At 35.8% G+C, this 17,852-nt stretch overlaps 1 protein-coding gene across 1 annotated transcript in view; it reads left to right on the plus strand.

Annotated features, from left to right (window-relative positions):
- The window catches only part of LOC143052971 (uncharacterized), a 57,919-nt gene extending 41,511 nt beyond the window's left edge, over positions 1–16,408 (plus strand). The window contains exons 7-11 of the mRNA XM_076226148.1: positions 814–888; positions 1,354–1,462; positions 14,138–14,262; positions 15,314–15,498; positions 16,335–16,408. Coding sequence (XP_076082263.1) covers positions 814–888; positions 1,354–1,462; positions 14,138–14,262; positions 15,314–15,481 — 477 coding nt within the window. The 3' untranslated portion in view covers positions 15,482–15,498; positions 16,335–16,408. The remainder of the gene's footprint in view (positions 1–813; positions 889–1,353; positions 1,463–14,137; positions 14,263–15,313; positions 15,499–16,334) is intronic.
- Positions 16,409–17,852: the final 1,444 nt, after the last annotated feature.

Consider the following 17,852-nt stretch of genomic DNA (forward strand, 5'->3'; position numbering starts at 1 on the left):
AGTTAAGTTTTATTGTTTATTCATCTAAAACTGTGGCTTTATCAGTGGTCCACTTATAAGTTGTTATGTGTTTATTTTTTATCCAACCCAAACTGTGGCTTTATCAGTGGTCAACTTATAAGTAGTTATGTGTTTATTGTTCATTCATCTCAAATTGTGGCTTTATCAGTGGTCCACTTATAAGTAGTTATGTGTTTATTGTTTATCCAACTCAAATTGTGGCTTTATCAGTGGTCGACTTATAAGTAGTTATGTGGTTATTGTTTATTCATCTCAAATTATGGCTTTATCAGTGGTCGACTTATAAGTAGTTTTGTGTTTATTGTTTATCCATCTCAAATTGTGGCTTTATCAGTGGTCGACTTTTAAGTAGTTATGTGTTTATTGTTTATCCATCTCAAATTGTGGCTTTATCAGTGGTCGACGTATAGGTAGTTATGTGTTTAGTGTTTATTCATCTCAAACTGTTGATTTATCAGTGGTCGACTTATAAGTAGTTATGTGTTTATTGTTTATTCATCTCAAATTGTGGCTTTATCAGTGGTCGACTTATATGTAGTTATCCTTCTCAAATTGTGGCGTATTTATTCATTGTTACATTAGAATGTGTATTGTATTGGTTGTGTGTAAGGTTTATTCATTGTAACATTATAATGTTTATTGTAATGTTTTGTGTGTAAGGTTTATTTATTTTAACATTATTATGTATATTATACTGTTTTTGTGTAAGGTTTATTCATTGTAACATTATAATGTACATGGTATTGTTTGTGTGTAAGGTTTATTCATTGTACCATGTGTATTGTATTACAGGAGTGTTATTCTGAAATGCGTCTCTTGAGCACAAATTACGAAAAAAGATACTCACTGGGATGCACATCTAAAGTGGTAAGAGAATATTTTGTGCTTATTTGATACTTTTTTGTCGAACTTATGATCTGAAAAGTTTTTATAATAAATGTTTTTTTTTAAATTTATTATAGTTATGTCAACTCCTTTTTAAAGGAATGCACTCGTGTAAAATAACAAAATACAGAAAGCTGAATGTTTATATTACATTGGATGCAAATGATCCTTTTTCTAAAAACATAAATGTAAGTGCTGTTACCAGTCTGGAAGCTTGACACCCTTAGCACGTGTGACTCTTCATAGTAGACAGCCAACATATTATTACCTGATGACTCTCCGTACAGGACATCCATGTTAATCATGGTATTGCACTTTAAGTACCTCATAATGAAGAGTTACCGATAGTTATAAGATGTCACACCACATTGACTTATAGTGATGTACATGTAGAACAGCAATCGAACAATATAGACATGAGATTACTATTGTTTATAATTTTTGCAGTTGTGTAGAGCATTAGAAGCAGATGCTGGTTCTGGAGGTGGTAATTATTGTAGTAAATGTTGCCACGATAGCTACTGCAATACAAAGCTCTGTGGGTTACTTAATAATGGTAAGCAAAATTACAGTAGTTATTATCTCATTATTTCTTAAATACAAATATTTGTTCAGTGCGTACCATACTTGTTTCAATGATTATAATATGATCACACACGCATTCCAAACTGATGTCCTACCAGAATCCATACTTTATTTTCATGACTTCTTGTAGCAATGTTTTTTTTTCATAGTGTACTAACCGCAGACCATTATATCAGTTAAAGTTTTCTAAAACAATAGCCGAAATATGCTTAATTAGAGTTTATGGACTTTTTGTCTAAAATTGTCCGTTTTTTGTGTTTTTACTTTTTACAGTAATTTTCCATTCCATGCTGTATTTCTCAGGGTTTGATTTCTTTTATTTATTCAAGCTAGTTCTTTATTTATCTTGCTTGCTTGCTGTCAATTAAAAGTACAAAAGTACTTACCTGATGAACGGATCTGCTTGTATTATGAACAAATCCTAGTCAAGGATTTGCTTATATCATGGGTATGTCTTGATCAACGAATCTTCTTCTAGTATGTACATGTACTGGTCAGCGGATCTGCCTCTATAATGAACATCTCCTGGTCAGCGGATCTGCCTCTTTTATGAACATGTCCTGGTCAGCGCGGATCTGCATCTATTATGAACATTTCCTGGTCAATGGATCTGCTTGTATTATGGATATGATTAATTTGACTTGTCGACGCAATGTGTAATGCGTTTTTGTTATTCAATGTTTCCTAATTTTTTGTTATATCTAATTTCACCAGTTTCAATATATACCATCTTTGATAAGTATTTAGTATTTCTATAAATTTTCATTTCTGTTCTCGTACTATAAACTGCAAATTTATTTTGTAAAAAATATTGACATACTCCTAATAACAGCAGAATTATAACATTTAAGTGTACCTGTGTAGATTATTTAAATGATCGAGATAAGGAAGTTCACTACTAAGTTTCAAAATAAAAAAAAATTTCGCAACATTATTATATGTTGATAGGGGAGTGTTGTGTTTCAATTATGGGCGTTTATACTCATGGCTAAAAACCTTTAACTATCTGTTTATAGTCACTAAGCCAGTCACTTCGTTGTCTTCGAGGTACTAAGATATTAGCACGTCTTGTTGGTTTACACTGTATCATCGAAGTGGGGTTTCCGGTCCTGCGCATTGTGACATAGTTGTTTCTCCGTGTTCGGAGCACCTTGATATCGGACTTTACCACACTCCACTCCATTTTTTTTGGAAAATTTCATAATATTTATTTGAATCCTGGTCCTAAATTTTGATCCTAAATTTGTAGCAATAAAGTTGATATATAATCTAGTTTATGAAATGACTGTTTCAGTAGTTAATGCTATTGAAAATCCATCAGTGGTTAAAATACTATTTCGGCAAATACTTTAATTGTAACTCAACATTTATACACTTTATACATCAACTACACGGTAACTATATTCCGAGTCAAGTACTCAATATAAAATTTAGTAGTCGTCGACTCCTGTTCCAGATAAAATCCTTGACTAATGAAAATCAGAAAGACTCCCGGTGAATTTCATTAGAACAAGAAAATTAAATATAAAAATATACGCAAAATCACTCTTAGAACGGAGTAAATATAAACAGTTTCTTCATATAACGAAATAAACATATATACACAAATAGAGTCAGTTCCTCATATCTACTCCCTCTTTCCATATATTTTTTGTGTATTGGAAAATGTAGTTTCGAAGACTTGCTCCACTGGAATGTTTAATAGTTTGGAGATTTCCTCTGCCACAAAGTTGACTATATATGGGTTTGGGATTCTTTATATTTAATATACGGAGCATCTGATTCCAAAACTAGACGATCAATTCCATTTTCTTTAATAATTTCGGGGATATTTGGATAACGGTTGCCAAAAATAAAGGGAGTGATGCCAAAAACTAAATTGATGAAATGTCCTGAAGCTGTTAAATAAATTTGTGAAAGTGAAGCAATGCCAGTGGATCTTCTGTTCTTTTAGGCAGCAGTTTACAAGAGAGGTAAGTAAAGTAAGATGAAGGGCATAATTTCCACGGCAATGTATGACGACTGGTAGACTATTTTTTAAGGCGAGTTGTAGTTGCTTCTCAAGATACTCAATCTGTTGAGATAGATTAACGTTTCTATCTGAAGTGTCAAGTCCACACTCTCCAATGGCCACAGTCCTGGAGGACTTGACAAGGTACTCTAAATCTGTCAGATGTCTATGTACATTTGACGGTGATGATGAATTAACAGTGCGTGGGTGGATACCGAAACTGAAATGGACAGATGGTGTTTTGCGCAATTCTGTTCTTTGTGACGAATTTGACCAGGATGAAGGAAAACAGAAATTAGCCACCATAAACACCATGCACGTTTTGTAGTATTCCCGAGTTCCAAAGTCGGACAGCTCATGGAAACCAGAACAACCGGTACGAACCAAGAGCGTGTCCAAATGGAAATGGGAGTCAGCAATTGAAATTGGTCCGGAAAGTTTGATTGTCAAAGGTCCTAATGAAATTCCTGCTTCAGATTTATACTCTTCAAAGGTTTTAAGCCAATGTTGTTGGTCGGGCTGTAATTTTGAGATGACAATAACCAAAACTGTCCAGTGGATTAAGGAATGAAGGCTATAGACGGACTTAGATTTTGATTTCTTCCCCTGTAGAGCAGGATAATCATTCAACCGGTTAAAAAGTCTGACTAGAGACAGCTCTTGTTCTGTGAAGTTTCTATTAGTTTTCACATCTGACATTATTTCACTTACATGTTTCATTAATCCATCAGGGTACTCAACGTTATTCAGCACTGCTAATAACCCGTTCATGAGGTGAACCCAACTTTCCCCGTACTCATCTTCATCCCACATAAAACGTTCATCAGCTGTATGGTGTTCCTTGCCATGGTACTCCAATCTTCTTTCTTGCATGCTACAGCCCCAGCATGCCGTCTACGGACTAAAGTACCACGGAAGGTGTTTATCCAATGCATGTCTGGCTGGGTGTCTGGCCTTCAGTGGGCACAGTAGACATTGCAGAGCCTTCGGATCTGCCTCAACCATCTCACCCAGCACCTCCATCTCCTTCCCCATGATCACAACTGTCCTATTCCATTCTAACTCGATCTCCTCCCTTACATCATACTCCAGCTTGCGTTCAATGGACGCCATTCTACTTATAAAGCTGTAAATAAACAATTACAACATAAAATAATATTTTTACACAGTTACAACACAACACAAAATATTTACACCCAAAATGTTCAATTAATCATCATACATCGTAACATAATCATCTAGATATATCGAACGATTCCTTGTACGACCGACATACTCGCTTTTATCTGAATCCTCCACTCCATAGAGAAAGGTTTCATCTAAATCATTTTCACTAAATGAGTCGTTTAAATCTGATACAACCCTATAATGATGTTCACACTCCTTTTTACCAGCACTGCCGGTTACGCAAAAAGGGCATGAACTAATAGCTTCAGCAATAGGGCTATGAATACTTCCTCGGGTATCCATAACCTGGTTATTCATATCAACATCTTGGACAGGACTTCCATTAATGATCTGACCATAATTTCCAGAACTACCGGAGCATATCATGGTCAGATCATTGTCTGGAATTTCGTCTGGGAATAACACCGAGAGATCGTGGCCAATATCTGGATCTTGTATCATAATATCTAAATCCTCATTCTCCTGAGGAACACCTAGTGAAAGCCTATGTTTAGCATATTTAAGCCATTTTGGTAAAACTCTGTCCTCACAGGGTTTCAATTTATCATGGTGCACAACGAGAGCTTTCTTGCGCTTTTAGATTCTGTACAAAACAGGAGATATGACTTTGATGACTAGATAGGGCCCCTGCCGAGGTGATCTTAGCTTTTTACTCTCCCCTACTTTAGTAGCGGAATCTATTCTATAAACGGCATCTCCAACGTCATAGGTTCTTTGAAAGAGCTTAGTATCGTAATCTCTTTTCTGTCTGAATTGTGCAGACTGGATATTCTTCCTGACAATTGAATGTACCTCTCCTATTACTTGCTTTAGATCTCTAATAAATTCCGATGGTTGCTTATTGTTACCGCGAGCGTGTGAGATGCCCATTAGCAAATCCACAGGATGCTGAACTTCTCGTCCAAACATAAGCATGTTAGGGGAATACCCTGTATTTTTGTTTTCAGTTGATCTAATGGCTCCTGCTAACAACTGTAAATTTTGATCCCAGTCTCTTTGTTTCCCTTTTAAAAAACAACGAATGCATTGAATGATGGTTCTGTTGTATCTTTCCACCTGACCGTTGCAGCAAGGACGATATGCCGTGGTTCTTGTTTTTGGAATTTCAAGAAGACTACAGAGTCCACGAAATAGAATTCCATCTAGATTTTTACCCTGATCGGAATGTATCATGGACGGACAACCAAATCTTGATATAAAATTATCAGTTAATGTTGTAGCAACAGTTTGAGCATTCTGATTAGGTAAAGCATAAAATTCGACCCATTTGGTGAACTGGTCTATTACAACAAGTACACATTTATTTCCTTTTGTACTTTCTCTAAGTGGACCTAAAATGTCTATATGAATTCGTTCCATGGGAGAACCAGCATGGAATTGTCCAAGAGCTCCTTTTGCTTTTCTATTCGGTTTTTTATTGATGTTACATACCTCACAAGTTCCAACATGAATCAATGCATCTTGCCTCATACCATGCCACATGAATCTTGACTTAAGCTTGTTGTAAGTTTTCTGTTGCCCAAAATGTCCAGCTACTTTTGTATTGTGACAATTTACCAAGACCTCTTGTTTCATTGATTTAGGAACCATGACAAGTAATCATAGACTAGAATTCCATCCTTAAATTGTAGGTGTGAATTACAGCTTCACCAATGTTTTGAAGCTGGACTGCATAGCTGTAATTTAAATTCACTGGGTACTTGATCATTCTTTAACCACTGTATAATGTGACATAAATCTGAATCCTTCTCCTGTTCTGCAATAATGTCCCTGGGTGATCTGCCTTCCATCAAGTTGCAGTGGTCTGTTTGGGCATTGTTGACATCAGTCTCTGCTTCTTTCCTCACAGCAAGTGGAATGACGTCATCAATATCAGTTTCAAATTGTCCCCAATTTCTCTGTGCTCTACAACAATAATCGCAGCCCCCACAAGGCAACCCTTCCAACTTTGCACCAGCAAAATAATAGTCACAAGCCTCAAGATTATTAGGAATCCTCGAGAGACCATCCGCATTAGCATGTTTTTACCAGGCCGATGTTGTATTATCATATCATACTGCGAGAGTTCCTCTAGCCATCTAGCTAACTGTCCTTCTATCGCCTTAAACCTTAAGAGTAATGTTAAACTATTGTGGTCAGTTCTAACTATAAATTGACGACCTAGTAAATAGTTTCTAAACTGACATGTAAATGTTATAATGGCCAGTAACTCTTTTCGTGTGGTGCAATAGCGCCTCTGAGCAGGGGTAAGAATCTTGCTTGCATAACAAACGACACATTCCTTTCCATTGTGTATCTGTATGAGTTCAGCACCAACCGATGTATCAGAAGCATCAGTATCTGATATAAACTGTGTATCTGGATCTGGATATGCCAATATTGCATAGGTTACAAGAGCCTGCTGTATTTTTTTAAACGCTTCCTGGTGTATCTCTCCCCAGTGAAATGTTATTTTCTTTTTAGTGAGCTCATGTAATGGACCAGATAGTTTGCTGTAGTTTTTAATATGATCTCTATGGTAGTTAGCGAAACCCAAAAAAGATTCGACATCTCTCTTCTTTTTCGGTAAAATTTTCCTTTATTGTCTTTAAAACGTTGCAAAACTTTATACAGGTTTTCCATATGGTTACTAAAATTTTTACCTAACACAATAACGTCATCAAGATATGCGAGACATTCTTTCCAAGTTAAACCAGTCAAAATCAGCTGTATCATGCCGGACAATACAGAGACCAAAACTTAATTTGATATACTCAAAAAGACCATACTTGGTGAGGAAGGCTGTTTTATGTCTATCAGACTCATGAATTTCGGCTTGATAATAACCTGACGCCATGTCCAGGCAGGACATAAACTGTGTCCCTTTAAGGGTGTCCAAACAAGAGTGGATACGAGGAACAGAAAATGTCTCTTTTCTGGTCAAAGAATTTAATTTCCAGTAATCAATGCAGTACCGCAGGGCTCCACATTTCTTACGAATAAGGACTGGGGCAGCTGCCCACTCAGAAGAAGACAGCTGAATAATCTTTTTATTCAATAAATCTTGGAAGTGAGCCTCCTCTTCTTTTTCGAATCATAGAGGAGTACGCCTCAAACGTTCTTTCACAGGAGCTGCATCCCCAGTATCAATGCGATGTTTTATTTTGGTAAAGTGTCCGATATCAAGTTCATTTTTTTGCAAAAATATCTTGGAATTGCACTAACAGTTTAGCCAATTCTCTGGATTGATCGAACGATAGATTTTTCTTTGATTTCATAAACATGTCCTGCAAATGTTCTGGAATACAGCTTAAAATATCTTTACCTGAATCCAGTTGTTCAAGTTTTCTAACTGTGAGTGTTGGACAATCTTCAGCTTCTTCAATGACTTCCGCTACCTCCATCGCCGTTCCAATATTACAGTTCTTCTTTAAAGTAATATATTTGTCAGTGACATTTCTCAAAGACACTAGTACTTGATGTTCAGCTGTACTCAATATATTTGGCATAAGTAACCCCTTCAAGTTTGTTGTAGGTTGGACAATAATATCATTTTCACAATCTCCACTAAATTTAGCCTGTAAATGAACTTTTGATTGTGGTGGAACTATTACATCTTTCCCTAGCTCCACCCTACACATCTTTATCTTGTCGTTTTTTGCATTGAGAACTGCCGCTGCGAGTTTTTCGCCATCAACTGTTAAAGTCAAATCAGCTAAATTTATAACAGCTTTTATGTGTTGTAAAACATCTAGTCCTAAAATGACCGGATCTGTTATATCAGCAACTATGACCCTCCATCTTGTTTCAGTTTTGCCAACCGTGATGGCTACTCTATCTTCATATCTTGCAGTGATGCTGTTGTCTTTTCCGGCTCCTTTCAATATAACTGGCTCTTTAACTTCAATTGCAGGATCCAAGGATTTAGCAAAATCAAAATTGATAACCGTTACCTGTGCTGCAGTGTCAACAATTGCATCAGCCTGCTTACCATTTATAGTTATTTGCAGTACTAAATTAATTGGTTTATATCTGGTATCATCTCCCTACATTGAAATTCTTTCACTTTAAATTGACTAGTGACTGTTGGGACCTCCTCATTCTTGAAATGGCTCGTCTCACAAGTTCCAGAGCAACCGGTAATTTTTGTGGAACGAGTCACATCTAAGTTTGAGTTTAATGGTCCTGGCTTATTGATGTTTGAAACAAGATTGTGAGTACCAGCATTGCCGGTTACACTCACAATTTGTTTAATTTCAGTTGTTGGTGGACGACCTGTATGTGGCTTATGGAATAAAGACCGGTCTATGTCTTCAGTCCTTGGGAGTTTAAATGTTGGTCTCTTTCAATTGGCTTTGGTGATGGTGATCTTGGAACTCTGGCAACAGCTGCGGTATTAGGGCAATTCCTTGCATAATGCCCTTTTTCATGACAACGAAAACACTCGTCATTAGACCTATCTGGACGCCTTCCTGGTGATATGAACCTTCGATTCGGACTACAAATCGATTGTCTGGAAACAGCCATCAGAATTTTTGAAACATCTTTAATGTTACCAATGTCCTGTTCAGTTCTTTTAAGACGTGACTCAACTGAGGACTGCCAATAAGAAGATGGAGTCTGTCTCCTGTCATATGATGTTGAAGATCTCCTGTCATATCTATTTAATGCTCGAACAGCAAGTTCTGAAGATTCTGTTTCGGAATCATTATCAGAGTCAAAGTGAACTCTTTTGACAACCCATTGTCTCTTTGATTGTGTATGGAAATCTTTACACACTGAAGAGCATTATCTAGTGTAGTTGGATTCTTCTACATAGCAAAAAGAGTAACCTTCTTGTCGCTACAGCCATTTAAAAATACATCTACGCTTATCGTTTCAACCACATTTTCAGGTGTATTTGGTCCATATCCATCAGTAGCCATTTCCTGGACCCTTTCTGCAAACTCCTCTACTGTTTCGTCAATATTTTGTTTTACTTCCTGTAATTGCCTTCTAATGGTATATGGTAGGTCTTTTTTTCCAAAACGTTGATTCAGCTTTTCTGAAAGTAGTACAACATCATTTTGGACTAATAGCGGACGAGTACTATAGAACTTCAGTGCTTTATCATGCAAACATTCTATAAGTCTGTCTAGTCTTTGCTTACTATCCAACTTGTACCGATTGGAAAAATGAATAAATTGCATGTAGTAAGGTTTCCATTCTGTCTTTCCATCATAACACGGAAGCCTTTGTGGTGATGGCCCACTATTGTTAGGCTGTTTGTTCTGCTCAGGTATTATGACAGAGCTTGACGTGTCAGTTATTACCTTTGAAGTTTCTGAATCTTGTACATTGCTTTTAGGATTTTTTTCATGCTGTTCTATTGTTTCTGTTACTCTTTTGGACATTTGTAAATGTTTTATTTCTTCTTCAAGACGGCCCCATTTCTTTCTTGCTACTTTTTCGCGCTCTATGGTAAGCGCCTGTGTTGCCCGCTCTTCATTTAATTTAATTACCAACTGGTTGGTCTTCTCCATAAATACAGTTTTCTCACTTTCAAACTTCTTCTCTAAAGATTCCATCAGATCTTTCATTTCCCGTCTTTCTATTTGCAACAAATCCATATGCTCTTTTCTTCCAGTTTTTCCAGTTTGTCTTGCTCAACCTTAATCAGTAACTTTTCCTTTTTCTGTTGACTGAACTCCCGCAGGGCTAATGACTCCATTGCGTACTTCTGTTTTGTTTCGTCTATCAATTTAGCATACTCATTCTTTTCTTCTATTTCCCCTTCCACTGCATCTTGCAATTCTTTTATTTTTATTTTATGTTTGAATTCATGTTGTATGGTTGTCTTTTCTTGAGTTGCAATTAACAACCGTGTGTCAAAATTGTTTTGAATTTTTTTCATTTCCTTCAGCATCTTGTTTTTGATTGACAAGTCTTGTTTTCAACTTCTCAATTAGTTTTTTCTGGTCCGCAATTTCATCAACTTCTTCTGTTTGTTCAAAAACAATTCGACCTGCTGCTACGAGAGGGTCCCACATGGTATTCGGAAGACCTTGAATTAATTTCAAATCTTTCAAAACCCTTAGCTGTCCTTGCATCGATAATAAGTTTAGCTCTTGCCTCCCCAATATCTTTAATTGTAATCAGTTCTTCTTTACTTGCCGTGTTTATATTCACTACTTTTAGCGACATGATCGCTTTATCTGTATTATGTCGATATACGGCTTAGTTTACACGCGATATATGGATGCAAATTATTTACGGTGTGTATCGATAATCTAGAACGACAAATGTAATATTGACCAGATCTCCCGGTTTAAAATATTACACGTGTGCAGCAATAATAAAGGACAAATGTAAATATTAACCAGATCTCCCGGTATAAAATATTACACCTGTGCAGCAATAATATAGGACAAATGTAAATAATGACCAGATCTCCCGGTATGAAATATTACACCTGTGCAACAACAATATTCAAAAATGGCTCTGTAGGCGTTTTTTTTATTTTTTTATTATTAATGTTCCTTTTTAATGCACTTGTAATTTCCAATCCAGATCACCCGGAAAATGAAAAAGTACCAATGCAGTTAACAAAAATGCATTTTTGTATACACAAGTATCATATAATCCAGACCAACCGGAAAATTGATTAATACTGATGTACTGTCAGTTAAACTTAGTGTATGCTATAAATAGAAAAATATTAACTTGTAAAAATTTAAGTGTGACTGAGCAAAATTGAAATGAACACTTTATTTCAATATTATTATTTTTTACAAGTTACAACTTCTGCTCCCTGTAATTACAAATCACATAAGTTATGAACAGTAATTATATGTTAATTCAGGGGAATAAATGTAAGTGTGTATGCAATAGTTTATTACAAACCCACGTGCGAAATCACGAAAATATATTTTCAGAATCCCGCCAAATATGAAATTGACCGCGCCAAAATAGACACACAAAAACTCAATTTATAGCCACGACAGCGTTCACATCTGACACCAATGTTGTGTTTCAGTTATGGGCGTTTATACTCATGGCTACAAACCTTTAACTATCTGTTTATAGTCACTAAGCCAGTCACTTCGTTGTCTTCGAGGTACCAAGATATTAGCACGTCTTGTTGGTTTACACTGTATCATCGAAGTGGGGTTTCCGGTCTTGCGCATTGTGACATAGTTGTTCCTCCGTGATCGGAGCACCTTGATATCGGACTTCACCACAGGAGTAATAAAGTAAACAAAAGAGCGAAAAAAATATATAGGTCCGTGTGCTTGTTTTAGAGATATGAGCCATTAAAGTTTTGGCGGTAAAATGTTCTCTCTTAATTTTTCATAGCTTTATCATTGACAAGTTTAAGTTCTCAAATACTATAAAAAAAAAAATAACAAGGATTTTATAAGACTTTTACAGATGGCTTATAATTATTATATGTAAAACATTTATAAAAAGAAAAATGGGGCTCAATGAGCAATAATTTTAAGGCATTCAAATAGATAAAACCAGAGGATTCCGAAAATCTCACAAAAATCACAAAACATGACAAGCGAACATACTTTTCTTTTCAATTGGTGTTTTATAGTGTGTCTTACTATGTTGTATGGTATACTACTGTTTCAGGATAGGTTGAATGTTGGTGCATGTTAAAACGTTTAAACCAACTGTTTTTGTTTGCACATGTCCTAAGTTAGGGACCATATGTTTAGTGGTTTTCGTTTGTTGATGTGGTTTATTAACGATTTTCGTTTTTTGTTTTTCATATAGATTAGGCCATTGGTTTTCCTGTTTGAATTGTTTAACGCTAGTAATTTTGGTAATTTAACAGCTTGCTGTTCGGTGTGAGCCAAGGTTCTGTGTTGAAGGCCATAATTGGACCTATTCTAGTTTAAACACATTGTGACTTGGATGGAGAGTTGTCTAATTGGCAAACGGATCTGATTGTATTTCGAACATGACCTGGTGAATGAATCTGCCTCTATTATTAACATGTTCTGATTAACGGATCTGCTTATACTATGAACATGTTGTGATGAACGGTTCTGATTGTATTATAAGCCTGCTCTGATGAACGGGTCTTCTTGTATTATGAACTCGTCCTGGTAAATGGATCTCCATGTATGAAGTACATGTCCAAATCAATAGGTCTGCTTGTATTTTAACGATGTCCAAGTCAACATATTTGCTAGTACTTAGAACAGGAACAAATCAATGGATCTGCTTTTTATTTCGAACATTTCCTGATCAACGTATCTGCTTGTATTTCGGACATGCCGTGATCAACAGGTATGCTTGTATTTCAATCATATCCTGATTAAAGGATTTGCTTGTATTACGAGTATGTCCCGATCAACGGATATGCGTGCATTTTGATCAGTCCTGATCAACGTGTATGCTTGTATTTTGATCATGTCCTGATCAATAAATATGCTTGTATCTGGAACATGTCCTGATCAACGGATGTAGATATAGGAAGATGTGGTGTGAGTGCCAATAAGACAACTCTCCATCCAAATAACAATTTAAAAAAATGAAAGCATTATAGGTAATGTACGGTCTTCAACACGGAACATTCGCTCACACCGAACAACAAGCTATAAAGGGCCCCAAAATTACTAGTGTAAAACCATTCAAACGGGAAAACCAACGGTCTAATCTATCATGTCTATATAAAAAACGAGAAACGAGAAACACGTATAAATTACATAAACAAACGACAACTACTGTACATAAGATTCCTGACTTAGGACAGGTGCAAACATTTGCAGCTGGATTAAACGTTTGAATGGTACCAAACCTTCTCCCTTTTTCTGAAACAATAGCATAACATCACAACATAGAAAAACACACGATAAAATATCAATTGGCAGCTCAAGGCCAAAAAGCAAACAAACTAGCTCAAACAAAGCCATGGCAAGACACCACTGCGAAATATTTAACCCTTCGAAAATAATCACTTTTGAAAAAAAAAAAAAAAAAAACCCCGGTTTTAATAATACAGGTACATCTTGAAGTTTATACAAATTTAGTAAGAAGAAGTGAAAATTAGAAGATATTCAAAATAATCAAAGCTGGTATATAGACAAGATCCATATTAATATAAAATATTATGCATGTATTCAAACTTGTCCAAGATGATGAAACACCTTTATGCAATCTAAATATTGTATTTATGAATGTGCCATTATCAAGTCTATCATATCCCTGCTCGTAAAATAATTTAGCATCAATTTAACCATCTTATCTAGTCCAATCATGTGTTGCTATCCAGATAGTGCTCGACACTTATGTTATTCCTTTTATATGACGACGGTCACTTATTTGATCCTAATTTTCTTAACTGTGAAACTTCAGCTTTGGACTATCAATGGCACTTTATGCACGAACGATTGACGAGATTTGAATATTTATAGGCTACTAATTGACTATGTAGTCAATATAAATGTTATTGTTTTTATACCCACCATTTTCCAGCTAAACCTTTAATGACAGTAAAACCACAGGACCGAAACGCATTGCCAGGAGACAAAATTGAACTGCAATGTTTAGTAGCTCATATCGACGGAGTACCGTTCAACATCACATGGACTCATCAAAATGTAAGTAAATACACTTACAAAAAAGTATCATTTTATCAAAAAGAGATATAACTTCCCGTTATGTACCTACATAAAGATTAATAATAGTATATTATATTTAATAAATTGTTAAACTAAGTATTTCACGAAAAACAAGGCAAAACTTTCAGTTAGACAATCGAAACTAATTAGACCAAGAGTGACACATACAATCTGTTATGTGTTTTTGCTGTGCATGTACTGATTTTCTATAATATAAACAAATACCATTACGATGGAAACAACATCTTACCAAACACTACAGAAAAAAAACTATGAATTGGACAACAACAACACTTTAGCACAGACATTTTTGACGTCATACACTAATCGTTGTGACGTCAGATGTTTTTCTTTTAACTACACTATCCTGATAAAAAAGCCAGTTTTGTTTAATAATAGAAAATGGTCCGCGAAATATATGACAAAGAAAAATTAAAGATAAAAAAATACCGAACACCGAGGAAAATTCTAAACCGAAAGTTGGTGATTTGAAATCATACATACATCAACAACCGGGTACAGCAATGGTAGTTTGTGAAATTCTCATTTCTATAAGCCAACATTCCATCATCTGTATACTGAGTTAATATCCGGTTTGAAACGATATTTCAGGGATTGTTCTTTCTATCATGATTTCCGGAATAGAGGAGTTTTGCTCACAAAGAGGCTTTTAATCCAAGAGTTCCAAGTGGTAAAGTTGGAAACGTCTGGCTATCCTCTTTTTTTTTTTTAATTCAGTTAAAGAACAAACACGCAGGTCCTTGAGTGTAATGATTGTTGTATGCTTATGATTAAAAAACACTCATGAATGTTGCTTTGGTAAACCAGGTTTTGTAACAGGTCTTTTATTGCATGAGTTTTCGATGTTGAGAGACCTTTGCAATCCAAAACTACCGAATTCATTATTTAATTCATATGTACCAAATTCAGCTTAACGAACCTGCTTGTTGATTAAAAGCAATACGTATCGTAGTTACATAGTCATCCGTATAATTTGAATTTGCAGTATACACAGTTATCTTAATTTTAGTCAAATAATAATGTGTCAACACCACCTGTTCAACTGACGAGAGAAAGCCAAATTCTTGATATGACTATAACATCTCAACACTATGGCTACTGGACATGTTCTGCTAGAAATCAAAATGGTGTAGTTAACGCAACTGCTCTAATAAAACCGCCTGTACCAAGTGGATAATGCAGTAATCTTACATCGTAAGTTGAACCCCATTCTTACAAAACATCCACCTTTACTGAAGGTTTAGTTAGATCTTTTACATCGGAAATATTTGTGATTTGACTTATAAATGTTGTGTGTTGTCTTTCCATTCCATTTTCAATTTTATTTTGTACCTCCTAAACTTGTATTTGAAACAATCTTTGATCCACAGAAAACGTCACTGTTTGAGAAAATAATCTGAGACCTTTATCGATCCGTGTATTATACTCTTTCATTCCTACTAAGTCGACGTACTGTCCGAAAAAATTTAAATTCTTTGTTTCAACACTTGCCGAATTGTACCACGATTCCGCGGGCATACTAAGTTTAGATTCCTTCTTTGTTATTAAAAGTTGTGTATTAACAAAAACAAATGTAAAATAACAAAAATACCGAACTCCGTAAAACATTCTAAACGGAAACCCAATAACAAAATGGCAAAATCAAACGCTCAAATTCATCAATAAAATGGAAAACATCTTTCATATATTCCGGACCTCAAACAGGAATTTTCGTATGTAGTAAAATAGTGGATTAGACTGGTTTTATAGTTACGTAAACAACAGTCAACCGTATGTTATATTCTTAACCACTAATAACCAAACAAACATTTAAAAAAAAACACCAAAAAAACACGTAGAAAAAAGCTTATAAACAACCATAAGTACCAATTATTAGACTAGAATCGTAAGGATACAAAGTATTTTCTGAGAACTAAATGTTGAAATCAGCTCTTCTTTCCGCATGAATTTGGTTTTATCTTATGTCTCATGTATAATATCAAAATGATTCAATTTAAATATCATATTCCACTGCCTGTTTTCTTTTTCAGACGGAAACAAAACCGAATATCAGGTGTTAATATGAATTCACATTAAAGTAATAAAGTCAGAAACAAATATGAAACGTGTTTGTTTTCGTAAGAACATAACGCCACGCAAAACGTACGTCATAAGGGTTTTTCATGACTGACTGAAGTATTCTTTAAACAAACTAATTGATAAAAAAGGATTTTTTTCCAGAACAACAGTATTACAAGTTACTGGCATGTTGATTCATTCGAATGTTATCAGTTTACAATCAGAGTATACAATGTCGGTTATGCATACCAAACAAACGTAGCACGTGCTCATGTCGACAATCAGAGTATACAATGTCGGTTATGCATACCAAACAAACGTAGCACGTGCTCATGTCGACAATCAGAGTATACAATGTCGGTTATGCATACCAAACAAACGTAGCACGTGCTCATGTCTACAATCAGAGTATACAATGTCGGTTATGCATACAAAACAACCGTAGATCGTGCTCATGTCGACAATCAGAGTATACAATGTCGGTTATGCATACCAAACAAACGTAGCACGTGCTCATGTCGACAATCAGAGTATACAATGTCGGTTATGCCTACAAAACAAACGTAGCACGTGCTCATGTCGACAATCAGAGTATACAATGTCAATTATGCCTACCACACAAACGTAGCACGTGATCATGTCGACAATCAGAGTATACAATGTCAGTTATGCATACCAAACAAACGTAGCACGTGCTCATGTCGACAATCAGAGTATACAATGTCGGTTATGCATACCAAACAAACGTAGCACTTGCTCATGTCTACAATCAGAGTATACAATATCGGTTATGCATACAAAACAACCGTAGATCGTGCTCATGTCGACAATCAGAGTATACAATGTCGGTTATGCATACCAAACAAACGTAGCACGTGCTCATGTCGACAATCAGAGTATACAATGTCGGTTATGCCTACAAAACAAACGTAGCACGTGCTCATGTCGACAATCAGAGTATACAATGTCAATTATGCCTACCACACAAACGTAGCACGTGATCATGTCGACAATCAGAGTATACAATGTCAGTTATGCATACCAAACAAACGTAGCACGTGATCATGTCGACAATCAGAGTATACAATGTCGGTTATGCATACCAAGCAAACGTAGCACGTGCTCATGTCGACAATCAGAGTATACAATGTCGGTTATGCATACCAAACAAACGTAGCACGTGAGCATGTCGACAATCAGAGTATACAATGTCGGTTATGCATACCAAACAAACGTAGCACGTGCTCATGTCGACAATCAGAGTATACAATGTCGGTTATGCATACCAAACAAACGTAGCACGTGCTCATGTCGACAATCAGAGTATACAATGTCGGATATGCATACCAAACAAACGAAGCACGTGATTATGTCGACAATCAGAGTATACAATGTCGGTTATGCATACCAAACAAACGTAGCACGTGCTCATGTCGACAATCAGAGTATCCAATGTCGGTTATGCATACAAAACAACCGTAGCACGTGCT

This window comes from Mytilus galloprovincialis, chromosome 11 (genome assembly GCF_965363235.1).
Source record: "Mytilus galloprovincialis chromosome 11, xbMytGall1.hap1.1, whole genome shotgun sequence".
NCBI classification, from domain to species: Eukaryota; Metazoa; Mollusca; class Bivalvia; order Mytilida; family Mytilidae; genus Mytilus; species Mytilus galloprovincialis.